At 43.2% G+C, this 14119-nt stretch overlaps 1 protein-coding gene across 4 annotated transcripts in view; it reads right to left on the bottom strand.

The window, feature by feature from the left end:
• Nucleotides 1–9713: 9713 nt before the first annotated feature.
• EPS8 (EGFR pathway substrate 8, signaling adaptor) overlaps nucleotides 9714–14119 on the bottom strand; it is a 151429-nt gene continuing 147023 nt past the window's right edge. For all 4 annotated transcript variants that reach the window (XM_072954787.1, XM_072954788.1, XM_072954789.1 and 1 more), the window contains 3 exons: nucleotides 13810–13990; nucleotides 12730–12859; nucleotides 9714–11012 (listed from right to left, as the gene is read on the bottom strand). In XM_072954787.1, coding sequence (XP_072810888.1) covers nucleotides 10899–11012; nucleotides 12730–12859; nucleotides 13810–13990 — 425 coding nt within the window. In that variant the 3' untranslated portion in view covers nucleotides 9714–10898. The remainder of the gene's footprint in view (nucleotides 11013–12729; nucleotides 12860–13809; nucleotides 13991–14119) is intronic.

Here is a 14119-nt window from a genome sequence, read left to right as displayed (position 1 = left end):
AACTATTTGGCTAGGTTTTTTTGTTTGTTTGTTTTGGGTTTTTTGGTAATATTGTCAAGGGTCTCTGTGGATTCCGACAGCTTTCTTTCTGTTTCATTTTCTTTGGGGCTGTCAGTTTCATTTTAACCCATGTAACTAGTAACATTTTATTCTCTGCATTTTGTATAGTTACAGTACCTGCTTGTGTAGTGTGACATGAACGCTGACAAACCGGACACTGATGGCATCGTGAAGCCTGTTGCTTTGTGTCACTTCCTGAGAAATAAGAGGTGATGGGACGATACACAAAGGAAAACGTTTTGCGTTGAAAGTAAACACAAGCTGGCTGCTTCACTGTGGCAGCGTGGCTGGCCTGAGCCCTCCCGGGTGTGTTTCAGGAGGCTGTGCCCCTGGGTGTCTGATCACTGCCCCTTGCTCTGGCTTCCTTCTTCCCTGAGCATCTTCATGAAGCCATGTGTGTGGGATCAGTTTCATATCTGATCAGTGACCTTAGTGATGGCGAAGGATGCCAAGTGAACAGCTCTGCTCCCCACCGTCTCTTGTCACCGAGACGGCCTGGCCACGGCGGAGCTTGGCACAGTTCTCTGCAAGAGCTGGCCAGCAAGTCTCAGGTTCGCCTTGTGGGAGGAACGGCAGAGGAGATCCAGACCCCGCAGGTTAACAGCTTGGGCTCCCCGGCATTGTCAGCTTTCACTTGCCCCCCTTCCTCCCCTTCTCGCCTCCCTGCTGCCACCTCCTTCTCTTCTCACTCTCACCCCTTTAAGCTCCTTCTTGGACATGTGAATAATGTATCACTCTGTTCTCAGCAACACACATGGCTACAGAAAGGTGGCAAGTGTACGTGTGACATCCTTAGGTGTTCACACGCAGCCAGGCCGGGATGAAGTGGGCCACCTTGGGGGAGTCAAGGAGACACGAGCTGGTACCTGAAACACATTTCCCATTTCTGCCGCCTGGAACGTTACTTTCCTGAAACTTAAAGCACTTCTAAATATTTTATGATTTTCTTAAGCACCTGTTTGAGGTAGGGATCAAATAGTCCCAGATCAACTTTCCAAAACCAGAAGACACCAATGCCCTTGACCAGATCATTCACTCCTTCAGGGGTTCCTGCAGCCATCACTGTCCGCTAGTGCCCTGGTGCTCCTGAAATTGGAGAGTTTATGATGGAATAAGGGTCAATCTTTCAGAAGATTTGGGTTTTAGTACCAACAGATGACTTTGGGATTTCTCTCTCTTGGGTCTCGGTTAGTGAACTGTGGATTTCCCTGGGAATAGCTCCCTAGTTTGTGGGTGAAAAGGGTATCAGATGCGACAAATCCCATCAAGGTGCTTTGTCTTTTATTCTTTCATGTACCCTCTGGGCTCCTCTAACCAGTTTAATTTCCACCCCAGGATTCAACTTTAAGAATTCAGAGGGGAGACAGCCAGGGCCTCTGTATAATTAATTAAGGTGTGTGGGGTTTTGTTTTACTCATCTGAGAGGTGCTGCAGGGTCCTGAACGTGGAGCCATTAGCACGTGCAGTTCATAGTAGCCAACACGGTGCAAAGAAAGAGCTGGAGAGTATGGAATAAAAAAAAAATATTTAACTTCAAGTGCTCTTGAGATCAAATTCCTTGACTGCAAAAACCAATTTCTGAAGTTAATTGGGAAACGACTACTAGGCTCTCATTTATAAATTTAATGTTGAACACCAGTATAGCCACCCCTACCCATTATATGGTTTTATTTAACTTAAAGAAAGGAAAGTGATGGATGGACAGCGTTCTGATTCGGGGTTTACAATTTTCCACTACAGAGTCAACATTGCTCCCCAAATTTAAAGTTAGAAAAGTTAGTAAGATTTTTTTAAACTCATAAAATCTTCAATCAGATTTTGTGCTATCTCCCCTTTCCTTAAAGCTCTCTCTGCCCCCAGCAAGGTGATAGATCTCTCAAGGCAGGCTGTGACGTCAACACGTAAGGCAGGGATCGGGGACTTTGGGTCTGGACTTTTTGTAGACCATATGAGAGCTGCTGGCAAGAGGGCTGGCTCCAAGCCGAGGAGGTGAAGTTACTGAATCCAATCTCTCAGAGCCAAAATCCTCCCTGCTTTCTAGCAAGGAGGCCTTCCTTGCCACCTCGGGACACGTCTGATGTCATGTGCTTCAGATCAGCTGGCTCGTTTCCTGGCTCTCCGATCACCTGCCTGGTGCTTGGCCCGGGCTGAGCGCTCAGAGGCCGTGCCCAGGACAGAATATGACATCCACTTTGGCCAGAGCGCTTAGAAGGCAGCATAAAGATGACACACGCACACAACAAAAACATAACCACCTCTGGTTTTTCACAGCCCCGTTCGGCTGCATTGGAAGGAAACTTAAGCCGTGATCTCTCGGGGTCCTGGCCTTCCGGAACAGCAGGACCTCTGCTTTCAGTTTCCGCTGATGCTTCTCACAAGGGCTGATCACGGTGGGTCGCTCAGTTAAAGACGGATTGTCACGTGTAGCTCTGGAAGTCGTGTCACGCGGACACCGACAAAACTGAAGGTTGTCCACGGCAGGGTCACCAGAGCCCTTAGGGACATGGAAAACAAAGGTCACCTGAAATTCTCCAAAGAAGTAAGCGACTGTTGAGACCAAAGACTATGTTTCCTGGTCTAATTGTTGCTGTGGAATGATCAGCTCCCAATCCACCTTCCTGTTCACCCCCGAGGGCCTGTGGGGAGCAGGGAATCTTTGGGACCTGGACCAGTGATTTCCAAATGAGGCTCCAGCTTCAACGAGAGAAACTCTGATTTTTACCTACTGTATACAGTAGGAAAGTCTATAAAATTTCGTATGTTAAAAAATGCTTTTTCCATTTAAAAAAATTTTTTATACCATGACCTATGACATCTGAGAGAAAAGAAGATTTGCAGGATATACAGAAGTCTGAGAGAGTCAGTCCAAATTTCAGTCGTTCCACTGACTGTGCAACAAGCTACTTATATCTGAGTTTCAACACACTTATCTGTGAAGTGGGGTTGTGTGTGAAAGTTTTCAGCACAGATGCATTCAGTTCTTGTTTTCCTTCCTCCAAGAATAGATGGGAGGAGGAAAAAGAAAACAAAAGATTAAAAAAAAAAGAATAGATGAGAAAGAAGAAACCCTTACCATAAGATACCAGCTCAGAGAAAGAAACCGTACGTCAGGACAAGCTCTGGAAGACCCTCAGATATGAGTTACTCACCATCTGTGTGTGTGTGTGTGTGCGTGAGTTTTATTCCTGGATTTTCCATTGTCTGAAAGAGACGAGGTATTCATTTAGGGGGTAGCGGGAATGACTGAAGCTGGAGAAATTATATTCTACCCCACAGCCATGCTTGAGGGATAAGACTGACTGCTTCAGGGTTGCCCCGGGTGGGGCAGCCTAGAAAAGCAGTAGGAATTGGGCCAAGTGCCTGGGACCACAGTCAGGAAGGAAAGAGCCCAAGTGACCACCCTGGACCAGGACCATCTGGGCCTGGCAGGAGCCCTGGTTCGCTGCCCACTTCATCCCAGCACCAAACTAAACGCAATATGCCCAAGGTTCTTTAGGAAGCATCTCAGCTGTTCAAATACCCCACTGATACTGAAATCCAGGCTCCAGACCTCACTGCCCTTGGAGACCCAATAGACCTGTCTTACCTCAACTCAGTTTAGAATCTAAGAGTACAGTTTTTAGTAATTCCTTTTATCTTAGCAGAATTTTACTAACTTTTAATTTGATAATTTTTCTTTCACAAATGTAATAAGATAAATCTGAACATTTGGGTATTAGAAGATTTTTTTTTCCTGGTAACAATGAACCTTTCCATCAAAAACCTGAGCACTTCTTAGACAACTGAGCTCAGAGCACTGGCTTCTTCAGCATCTTTTCTGTCCTCAGCCTGTGAACAGAAAGGAACAAAGCATCCAGGAAAGGATGCTGTGAGGTGGGGTGGGAGTAGGTCTTGGAGAGGCCTGAAGAAAAGAAGGGATTGAGGACCCAAGATGGTGGAAAGCGAATGGGTTGGACTGGCGGGGAAGATGGGAATAAAGACTAAAATTCCTGTCTGGGACCCAGAACTGTTGGAAATAGAACCCTTCTCTGGGAATTGCCCATAGCTACCACAGCTCTTTGAGTATTTTATGTTTTGTTTCAAATAAAGAAAGGAAGATCCAAGAAGAGAACTGTAGAATGGTAACTACCTTCCCTTCCCATTCATTCCCAGGGGCCCTTTGCACAACCCTACAAAGATCTCTGAGTAAGCTAACTTAAAAGCATTCTCTCTGGGGAAAAAAACATGTTACAAGCATAAAGTCACAGCTTCTGAGAAATCAGCAGTGCAGTTTGAGGGTATAATTTTGCCCCAGGAGATCAGTTAGACTAGCACCAGGGGTTAATACAGCAAACTGCAAATGGTTCTCCAGATTGTGTGTGCCCTGATGGCAGAAGCTGCATCTCGGATTCTCTCTGAATATCCAGTTCTTAAAGTACACACTTAACAAAATGTTTACTGAATGAACATTGTCTTTTCTTACTCAGAAACAACCAGTCTTTATTTAAAAAAAAATCCTTTTACTGAATCTGTATGACTTTCTAATGTTGACCCACCTTTCTTATGTAAGCATTGAGAAGCAAGAAGGACCAGCCTAGTGAAATCTCTATCCAGTAGCAATGCAGCCTCCATAATGTTAGCCTCCGTAGTGTTAGAAAACAAGTGAAACTCAAACTTCCCTATGAATTTTCTTAAAGTGTGGAAGGAGGAGTTGTAAATGATTAGAGTATCTCTCACATTAGCTTCCCTTGACCCACTGCCTCCTAAGGCAGGGCAGCAGAAGAAGTAAAATTTACTGGCTACCTTTTATAAGAAATACAAGACTACAATCCTTGGGATAAGGAAACTCACTGGCTCTTTCCTCAAGGACAGTTCCTCAAAGGAAGTGTAGCCGCTCGGCTCCAAGAAGAGCAAGTTAGTCCTGCTGAGCTGAGGATGCAAAGATCGGTGTTCAGGGCACTGAGATGGCTGGAGATTTTGAAAAGGGGCACCAGAGTGGAGGCCTTTGTACCAAGAGCAGCTGCAGAAATTTCTAAGTGAATCTACCCAGTTCACATGGGGCAACATCACCTGGTGCTCACTAAAGGAGCTGCTCAGCAAGGTGGAGAGTGGAACAGAGCTGCCAGAGGTCACCCTGTTGGGAGACATCAGAGGGCTAGCCCAGCAAAAGTGAAGGGTCTTGTTTAACACATTTTAATACCTTAGGAATCCAGCTAAGATACAAAATATCCTGGACTTTTATCTTTAAAAAAGGGCATGCCTTAGAAGTAAGGACTCCACAGTAAAAAAAAAAAAAGTTCTTGATAGGTACAGACAAAGCCTGAAATCAAGTCTTGAGAAGATTTGCAGAGGAGAGAGAGTTTATAGGTCGACTCCCATCAAATTAGAAGATCTTGTAAATCACATTGAACTTGCCATAATTCATCCTACAAACCAAAAATCAAAGCTCCACAAGATCAAAGTGATCAGCCAATATAGAACTGCTTCCTAGAATGAAAACAAATATTCTTCCAAGGAAGATAATATATTCTAAAGTATCTAAAACATGTCACCTACAATGTCAAGCATATATAATAAAAAATAACTAGACATACAAAGAGTTAGGACAATAGGACCCATAGTGCGTAAGCAAAAATGTAATCAATAGAAACTGAGCCTGAGATGGCCCAAATGTTGGATTTAGCAGATAATGCAGCCTTTATGTGCTATGGAAATAAAAGAAAATTGGCTCTAAGAATTAAAGGGAAACATTATTTTAATGAGTGAACAGACAGAACGTCTCAGCAGAGAAATGGAAGCTATAGAAAAGAACTAAATGTAAATTCTAGAAGTGATAAAATAACTGAAAAGAAGAATTCACTATATTGGCTTAATAGATATTGGAAAAAAGATCACAGAGGAAAAGGAGAGCTGGTGAAGCTGAATACATATTGACATAAGTTTCCAACCTGAAGCAGAGGAAGAAAGGATTTTAAAAATATTAACAGAGATTTGGGGACCTTTGGGATAGTGGCTAACATATATATAATAGAGGGCTAAGGAGGGGAAAAGGGAAAAAAAAGCAAGAAAAAATATTGTAAGGAATAAAGGAAAACACTGATATAAAAATCCAGAAACCCACTGAACCCACATAGAATTAATACCGAGAAAGTCAACTCTATCAGCTTTATAATCAAACTGCTGAAGACGAAGGATACAGAAAAGAATCTTGAAAGCAGCTCGAGGGAAAAATAAGAATGATGACTGACTTTTCACCAGGAACTATGTAAGACAAAAATCAATGGAGTGACGCTTTTAAAGTTCTAGAGTAAAAACCGGCAACCTAGATCTCTATACGTGGTAAAGAATAGACTTTACAAAGGTGACTTCAAGTTTGAGCCAAGATGGAGTCAGAGGGACTGGATCTACCCTCTAGCATGTGACAATTAAAAAAACCCTACATATTTACACATATACACACACACACACACATATGAACAGTTTCCAAGATATTGAACCCTGGGCAATGAAAGATGAAAAACAAAGGCGGAAAACCCTACAACTGCTCCAGCTGTCTGCCTAGAGAGTTTTCCAAGCTTCAGTACACGGAGGGAGATCCCACATGGCGTTCAACAGACTCCATGAGCTGAGGAGACAAAGCTTAGAGTGTCCTGTGAACTTCAGCTCCCGGGCCATGGCCTAGCTGACGTTCACAGGACAGCGTAACAGCATGGAGAGACCTGCATGAAAGAGAGCTCTGCAGACGGCAGAGGGTCCCCGTGGAGTCTGAAGTGGGGTATGAATCATCGTGTGCGTATGAGAAAACTGCCCAAGCCTGAGCAAAGAACCACCCAAAAGGATGAGAGGAACAATTCTCAGCGCCCACACAGAACCAGGAGGAGTCCATATTACCACCTGCTAGAGTGGAAAACATCACAATGCGTGGAACAATAGGCTGGATTTTCAGAAGGGTTTTGCCTCCTCGGTAGCGGGCTGAAGTTAGTTCTAATGTAGATTCTGTTTTGCTTCCGCCTAACAAAGCTTAAAGGCGAGATCAGAAAGGATCAAACGCATCTCAGAACAAAGCACAATAATATTTACAGGTGTACAGAGGTATCCAGCCCCTAACGAGGTAATATTCACAATATCTGGCACCCAATGAAAATTTACATTAAAAAAGAAAGGTCCAGAAAAGAATTTTGAAAGCAGCCAGAGCAAGAAAATAAGACCTATGATGAAGAAAAAAAAATCCATCATAACTAACCTAGCAGTTATGAAGATGGCAGAATTAATACATAAGAACATTAAGACAGCTATTTTTACTGTCTTCCACATGGCTAATAAAGTTGAAGGAATATTGAGCAGGTTAAGTAGAGACATGGGAGATATTTTTTAAAAAGTAAAACTATTAAAGATGAAACCTCTTAACATCTGAGATGAAAAATACAAACCGAAGAGATTAAAAGCAGCTTAGGAATTGCAGAAGCAAAGACGAGTGAACTTGAAGACAGAAACAGAAACGACCCGAAATGAAACACAGAGGAAAAAGGATGAGTTAAAAAAGTCAACAGAGTTTCGGCAAACTTGGGAAAACCTTCAAGTGGCCTAATGTACATGAAACTGGAGTCTCCCAAGGAAAGAAAGCAGGAGGGATAGGAAAAAAAAAAAAGAAAAATAGTAATATTGACTGAAATTTTACCAAATTTCGTAAAAGCTACAATCCCACAGTTCCCAAAACTCAATGAACACTAATGGCAAGAAATAAGAAGTAAACTCCACAAAGGCCCCACCATGAACAAGGGCTTAACCCTGCGAAGGGGCTTCGACTTTGGCAGCAGGAACTGATTCCAGTAGGCGATTCTAGTTTCTAGTTCTTCCCCCTACATTTCCAGAACCAACATCACTGCGCCCTGTCAGACACCAGCATAAACTGCCCAGAATCTCTCTTCAAGGGCCTCTGTCCCAGTTCAGCCAGGGATCTCTGCCCTGCGCTCCTGGGGCATCAGCACAGCATCAGACAGTGCCTGTGCCCAAGCTTCCCACGGCCCTGCCCTCCTCCCGGCTTCTGAACGCTGCCAAACCCAGCCCCTCCACCTGCAGCCCGAGCTCAAGGCGTGGGGACTGCTTCCTACTCTTACCACCTCTGTGAAGTCTCAGTGTTCTCTTTTTGCCTTGCTTAACCAATTTCTTCTGTTAAATACCATTTAGATAACAGAGAAGGATGATTGCATCTTTTGCGGTAAAAGCATAAACTTCTTTTGTTTGCTTGTTTTATGGAATTTCAAAGACGTATAGAAGCTAAGTAGCCAGAGTTGAAATGGGCTGGTTATGCTGAGCTGTTTTCTCCATTTCAAATCTACCCCTTTATACTCACCTTTGTGATCTGGGGCTTTTCCAGGTGGGTGACCATCGACTGTCCCAAAAGGGCTTACAGGGACACAGGAAGCTGGAGGGGGAACGAGGGACTTGCTTCCTTCTGTTTTGCTTCTTGCTCCTTGTCAACATCACCGTAATAATCGTGCTTCACTCTTTAAGTAGCAGGCGATTCCCGGCGGGTTCCAGTGACCCCCACGCTCCTTGTTTCCTCTCAGAAATTTGAGGGCCAGCTGGCTGGCATGCTCTCCTCGGAGCTTTGAGTCTTGGCTCTACGGGTTTGCTGAGCCATTCTGTCAGCTGAATTCTTTTCTGAATTCCTGAGGCCACAGCACCAGGTAGGCTGGGCCCCCTTCTCCGAGGTCTGTTTGCCAGTTGTGGGTCCTTTCCTCCAAACATCCCATCCCAGTGACCTAGCTCCTCAGCTGTCTGGATCCAAACCCTGCAGTACCTCTCCCTCAAGCTTTTAAATTCCATTAATCCCAACCCTTCTCTTTGTCCCTGTGTCCCTGAGGGAGGTACCTTCATCTTCCAATTACTCCCTCTGTGATATTTCCCTTTGGAAGTTTATAACATACAGACATAAGTGATACCAATCCTTTTAATATCAGATATGGTACATTATATGCTACATTACACACAAGATATTTTAACTTTTCATTTTTAGTATCTTTGGTCTCATCCCTACATTTGCACAGATTTTCAATCAGGGCTGTTATAAACGTGTGTCAGTGCTTATGAAGTGGGGAAGATCTACAATTCTTTACTGTTCTCATGTTTGCTTCGCTTTGTCCGAGGGACAACGTTATGGAGAGACTGAGCAATGGAAAACAGGAGGCTCCCACATCCCTTACCATTTGGGGAAAATTAGCCTCTAGGAAGCTAAGTCTTCTCGTCTACAAAATACAACTCACAGATTCACTGCAGACGCCCAACAAAGTACTTATGTGGAAGCATTTAGTGATCACAAGTGCTACACAAGTTTGCTTCTCCTGCTGGGACCAACTGTGACTAGAGGGTAGAAGAAAAAGATGATGAAATAAGAGAGGTGGAAAAACGGAAATTGACACATTGTAAACTGACTGTACTTCAATTATAAAGAAAGTTTTAAAGAAGGTTAAAAAATTTTTTTAAAAAGAGAGAGAGGTGGAAAGAGAGAAACAACTGGAGAAAGTATTCTAGACTGGTCTCTACCCACTCAGAACTCTACTGGAAATCAGTTTAAAAAAAAACAAGAGCAGGCCTCTGTTTTTTGCACTCCACTCACCCCTCGTCCCCAGTCTCCACGCCAAAGGTCCCTTGTGCCAATGAGACAGAAGCCATTTATTAACATACAGCAAATACTGTTTATTGCAGACTTTTCAGCTGACTCGTGTGAAAAAGGCACTATGAAAATTAATGAATCTAGATAATCTCTCTAAATGGATTTATGTTAAAATATACAACATTCTTACATAACATCTGTTTCATATATGTGAAATAATATAACATTTAATGACAAAAAATCATGTTTCCAAAAATAACATTTGTTGAAGGGTAAGTCTCTTTCTTTGCTCTACCTAGAATCTTTCACAGGATTAAAATATGTGTAAATTAAGTGTTTCTTATTACCAGAAAAACTTGACACAGATAAACACGTAAGATGGCTCCAATGTCCTTTTACTACTTATACCAATATTCAAAACGGAGGCCTCCGTTAAGCAAAATACTGTCACACACACCAACGCAGGCTATTTCCTGTGACCGATTTTCAATGTATATAACCTCTTTTCCACTTGTGCTTTCTCATATATCAGAACACAGTATAGGTAATGAGCAGAGTATAAATGAAATCAAAACACAAGCCATACAAGGAGAAACGATCAACAGAGCCATGACAAATAAACCGTCTTGGGAATGTTTCATAGGTTTCTACTTGCATGTCCAGGGCCTTGCTGTATTTTACAGTTCCTTCAATGTTTTCATCTTTAAACTGTTGGCATTAAGAACTTCAAATAAATCTAAATATTCTATCATTGAGTATGTCAAAAAAAAAAAAAAAAGAGAGAGAGAGAGAGGGACTTAAGTAAGCAGAGGCTAGCCTCAAGTTAGCTACACCCTGAATGACACACACTGTAGTCACAGGCAAAAGTGAAATTGTCTACATTTCGAATCACGGGCCATATCTCTGGTTTTGTTGCAATAAATAAATTTCACCACTGTCAAAAAAAAAAGTCTGCTTATGCATTGAGATGGGGATGAAGTAATTAATTCAGTAAAGGAAACCTCATGTTGGTAAAGTGTAGGCAAAACAGGTCCCCAGGTCAAAAAGTGCTATTTATATTTTTTTTTAGTTTTAATAAAAATAATGGGCCTGGAAGCAAGCACTCTGCTTACTTATGTTTGCATTGCTTCTTTATGGCGATCAATTATGTAGACCAAGAAATAACAATCTGACATTCCCTTCATGGCTTCTTAAAACAAAGCACGCTGGAACAATGCCAAGAATAATGGCGTTTAAAGACGAATTAGTGACTGCTTCCCTCATCGAAAGACTCCACTCCTGAATCGCTCGCAGCAGCACTGATTTTTTCCTGTCGTCTTCGCATGATTTCTTGCAACTCAGAGCTGCCGCTGTTATCCTAAAACACAAACGAGGTTCAGACAAGATGGTCACTGGTTTGTGAGGTTGCAAATCATGTAATGAAATGGCCAGTGCTGACAGTCCTGGGTGTTTCTCTTCTAAGATCCCTTGGGGAAAACAGAAGGCTGCCCTTCCCGTAAGTGATGATTCTGGACTTTACTAACATCACATGAATCATTTGTCATTTACAATGTCTTAAGGCAATTCACTCACCAGGCCTTTCGCTTGAGCATGTTAAAGATAAATCAATAACGCACGTGGAATGCTCTCCACTCTCTGGGAGAAAGAAGAGACTGTATAATAAGATGCTAAGTTATCAAAGGATGCTCTTTGGGTCAAGCAAGATATGCATCTGCCTCTAGAGGATTCTAACTCAGGCCTGGAGACTGGGCTCAGAATACAAATTTCCTCATACCACGGGGTTCTGACCCTCCAATGTCACGTTGGCTTTTCTCCTTTCCAAGCCTCCTGCCTACAACCCCTGTTCACCCTCCTTGCTCCTCTCTCATCTCTGAACGTCTCTGGCAACCAGGTGAGTCACCTAAAAGATGAACTGGGCGAGAGAGAAGAATATGGTGGGAAGGTGGCAGGGTGGTCTCTGCCTCAGTTCACAACCAGAGCAAGAGACCAGGAGGACGCGGGCACGGGGTGCAGGCGACAGTGACAGTGAGTCTGCTCTGAAGGCGTGCAGACGTGTTAGGGATGTGGAGCTTTCTACCATGACCCTGATGGAGTGATTTACACATTCGCAATACAATTAGAATGCGTAATGGTAACAAAAGTGCCTCAGAAAGGATCTAATCCTGATTCACATTCAATACACAGAAAGCCGAATACAGAACCAACCAAGGCCCAGTGTTGTAGGAAAAATTTCCAAGGGAAATATAATTTCTCCTGCCCAAGAATGGTCACGGGGCTGCATGCAGGAAGCTGTTCTACTGAGCTGTTTAACTGTTGCATTTACACAATATACCTGCTAGAGATAATTATGTATTGATTTCATGCCAAAGCCTATATGCTTTCATTGGAGACCAAGTTTAATTTTCATGAAAGCTATTAAGAGCTGTGAGATGTAACAGTTAGAACCGCTACCCTTACAGAGCCCACTTTAGGCAGAGGAGGATACTGGAACCTTAAGTTTATCCAATCTAGAAAGCATTTACTCTCCGGCTTTCAGAGAAACAGCTATAACTGAATATTACACGTCAGGGCTCCCTCTTTTCAGCGACCCCTTTCTAATATTTCCCCTCCGATTATTTATACGTATAACCAGGCCTGAGGTACACAGCCACGGTTTTAAGACTCTATCACCTCTAACCTACTAGAATCCCCACACTAAACATTAAGGACACGCAAAAGAGTTCTGACTTCTTAAGCCACTTACCCACCCCAAGTGAGTGTGTAACTAAAATTGCTACAGAAGAAGTTCATGCATATAAAATGAGAACATTAGGCTTTTCATTAAACGTCTAAAAGTATATGAAGCTCAAGCTTCATGTTACTTGAGCATTTTTAACAACTTAATCTCCCTGAAAATGGTCCCTGATGGTCTCTAGTGGCAAGTCACTAATACAGAGTCAAGTTTCATTCAGCTCTGTATGGAAGGCAAAGAAAGTGACCAGCGTGGACACACACATCGTCTCCAGAGCCTTCAAGTCGCAGACCACAAACCTGACTAACACAGGACAAGACCACCTCAGGCGGACAAGCCATACCTCTAACGCAGCCTTCTGTACAGTGATTTGGCTGAAGACTCTGGCCCCTTCCGGGCAGACTGTTCTCAGTTCATCCTTGTTGAGAGAGAAAAGTTGTGCACCATTTAATACTCCAAGACTATTGACAGTTCTGAAAAAATAAGGAAAAAAAGAAAAAGAAGGAAATAGAGCATTAAAAATATTGTCTGGGAAAAACAAAGGGGAAGAATTTCTAGTCCTGCTACAACTTCGCTTCTCTAGGTGTTCCATACACGGGAACCCAGAAAATGGCACTGCGGTGCTTAGGGCAATGACAAGGGACTGTCATGATGATGGCCCTGAGGCTACATAAGGTCATCGATGATGCAGTATCAAAAAAGAGTCAACTGGGTTCAGTATCCGTGTTGTGCAGTACCGATTCCTTGACATCTGGTGTTCGTAGAAGGAACTTTCTAGTAACCAGGCCATTAGCTGATCGAGTGTACCTCATTTTTCAGTCATGGTGGGTGAGTGAGTTTATAATATGTCAAGTTCTCTTGAGTATGTATTACTCAAATAGTTCAAAGGTGCATATTCAAATATGTGTACCAAATACACATAACGTTTACAGAATTTTAGTTACAGATAAGTAGAAACTTCACCATGGGTTCACTAAAGGAAAGGTTCTATTAGATTATAATTTATAATAGGTAATGTTACCTATTTTCTTATTTGCCTGAAATCTACAATCTAATCGGCTGCAGCAGAAGGAAAGATTTGGTTCTGGGTCCCCCATGGTCTGGGGAGTCCAGCTAAGACCATGGTCCTACCCTGTGTGACCTTCTGAGGGAGAAAGACAGACACTGGCCTCAAAGCTGCCAACAGATTGCCTAAGGGGCCAACAGTGAACAGACACCACCCTCCAGAAAATGGGGTGCTGCCAAGTGATGGTTATGGTTATTTCTGCTTCTTCCAATTCTTTTTTAGCTATAAATAGCTACAGGCATTTCTGAGCATGGAAACAGACGCAGTTTGGGCTCTCACATTTTTTAAGAGTCATTTGGGACTTCTTGGTGATCAAATTGAAAACAGAACCGTAAAGGCTCCCCCGGGGAGACTTACACGGGGCTGAACCCCTTTGACTGCAGCCACGCCTTCACGTCCTCTGGCGTGGAGTCATAAGTGATATTGACGACTGGCACGTTCTGCCGTGGCACGTGGAACTTCTTCTGGGCGGCGCTCCGGCCAATGGTCAGTCTGTGGATGAGTTCGTCCTGCACTTCCTCCATCTGAGATTTCCTTCCTAGACACCGACACACAGTAGGTTATTTCTGAAAGCCCCTAACATCTGTCACTCTCTTCAGAACCCCAATGCCAAGAGTCCTTTGACCCCAGTAGGACTTATAATCTATTACTCCTGCCACCCGACCTT

This window comes from Vicugna pacos, chromosome 34 (genome assembly GCF_048564905.1).
Source record: "Vicugna pacos chromosome 34, VicPac4, whole genome shotgun sequence".
Lineage (NCBI taxonomy): Eukaryota > Metazoa > Chordata > Mammalia > Artiodactyla > Camelidae > Vicugna > Vicugna pacos.
The sequence above is the reverse complement of the archived record's forward strand: the minus strand, read 5'-3'. Positions and strand labels throughout refer to the sequence as shown.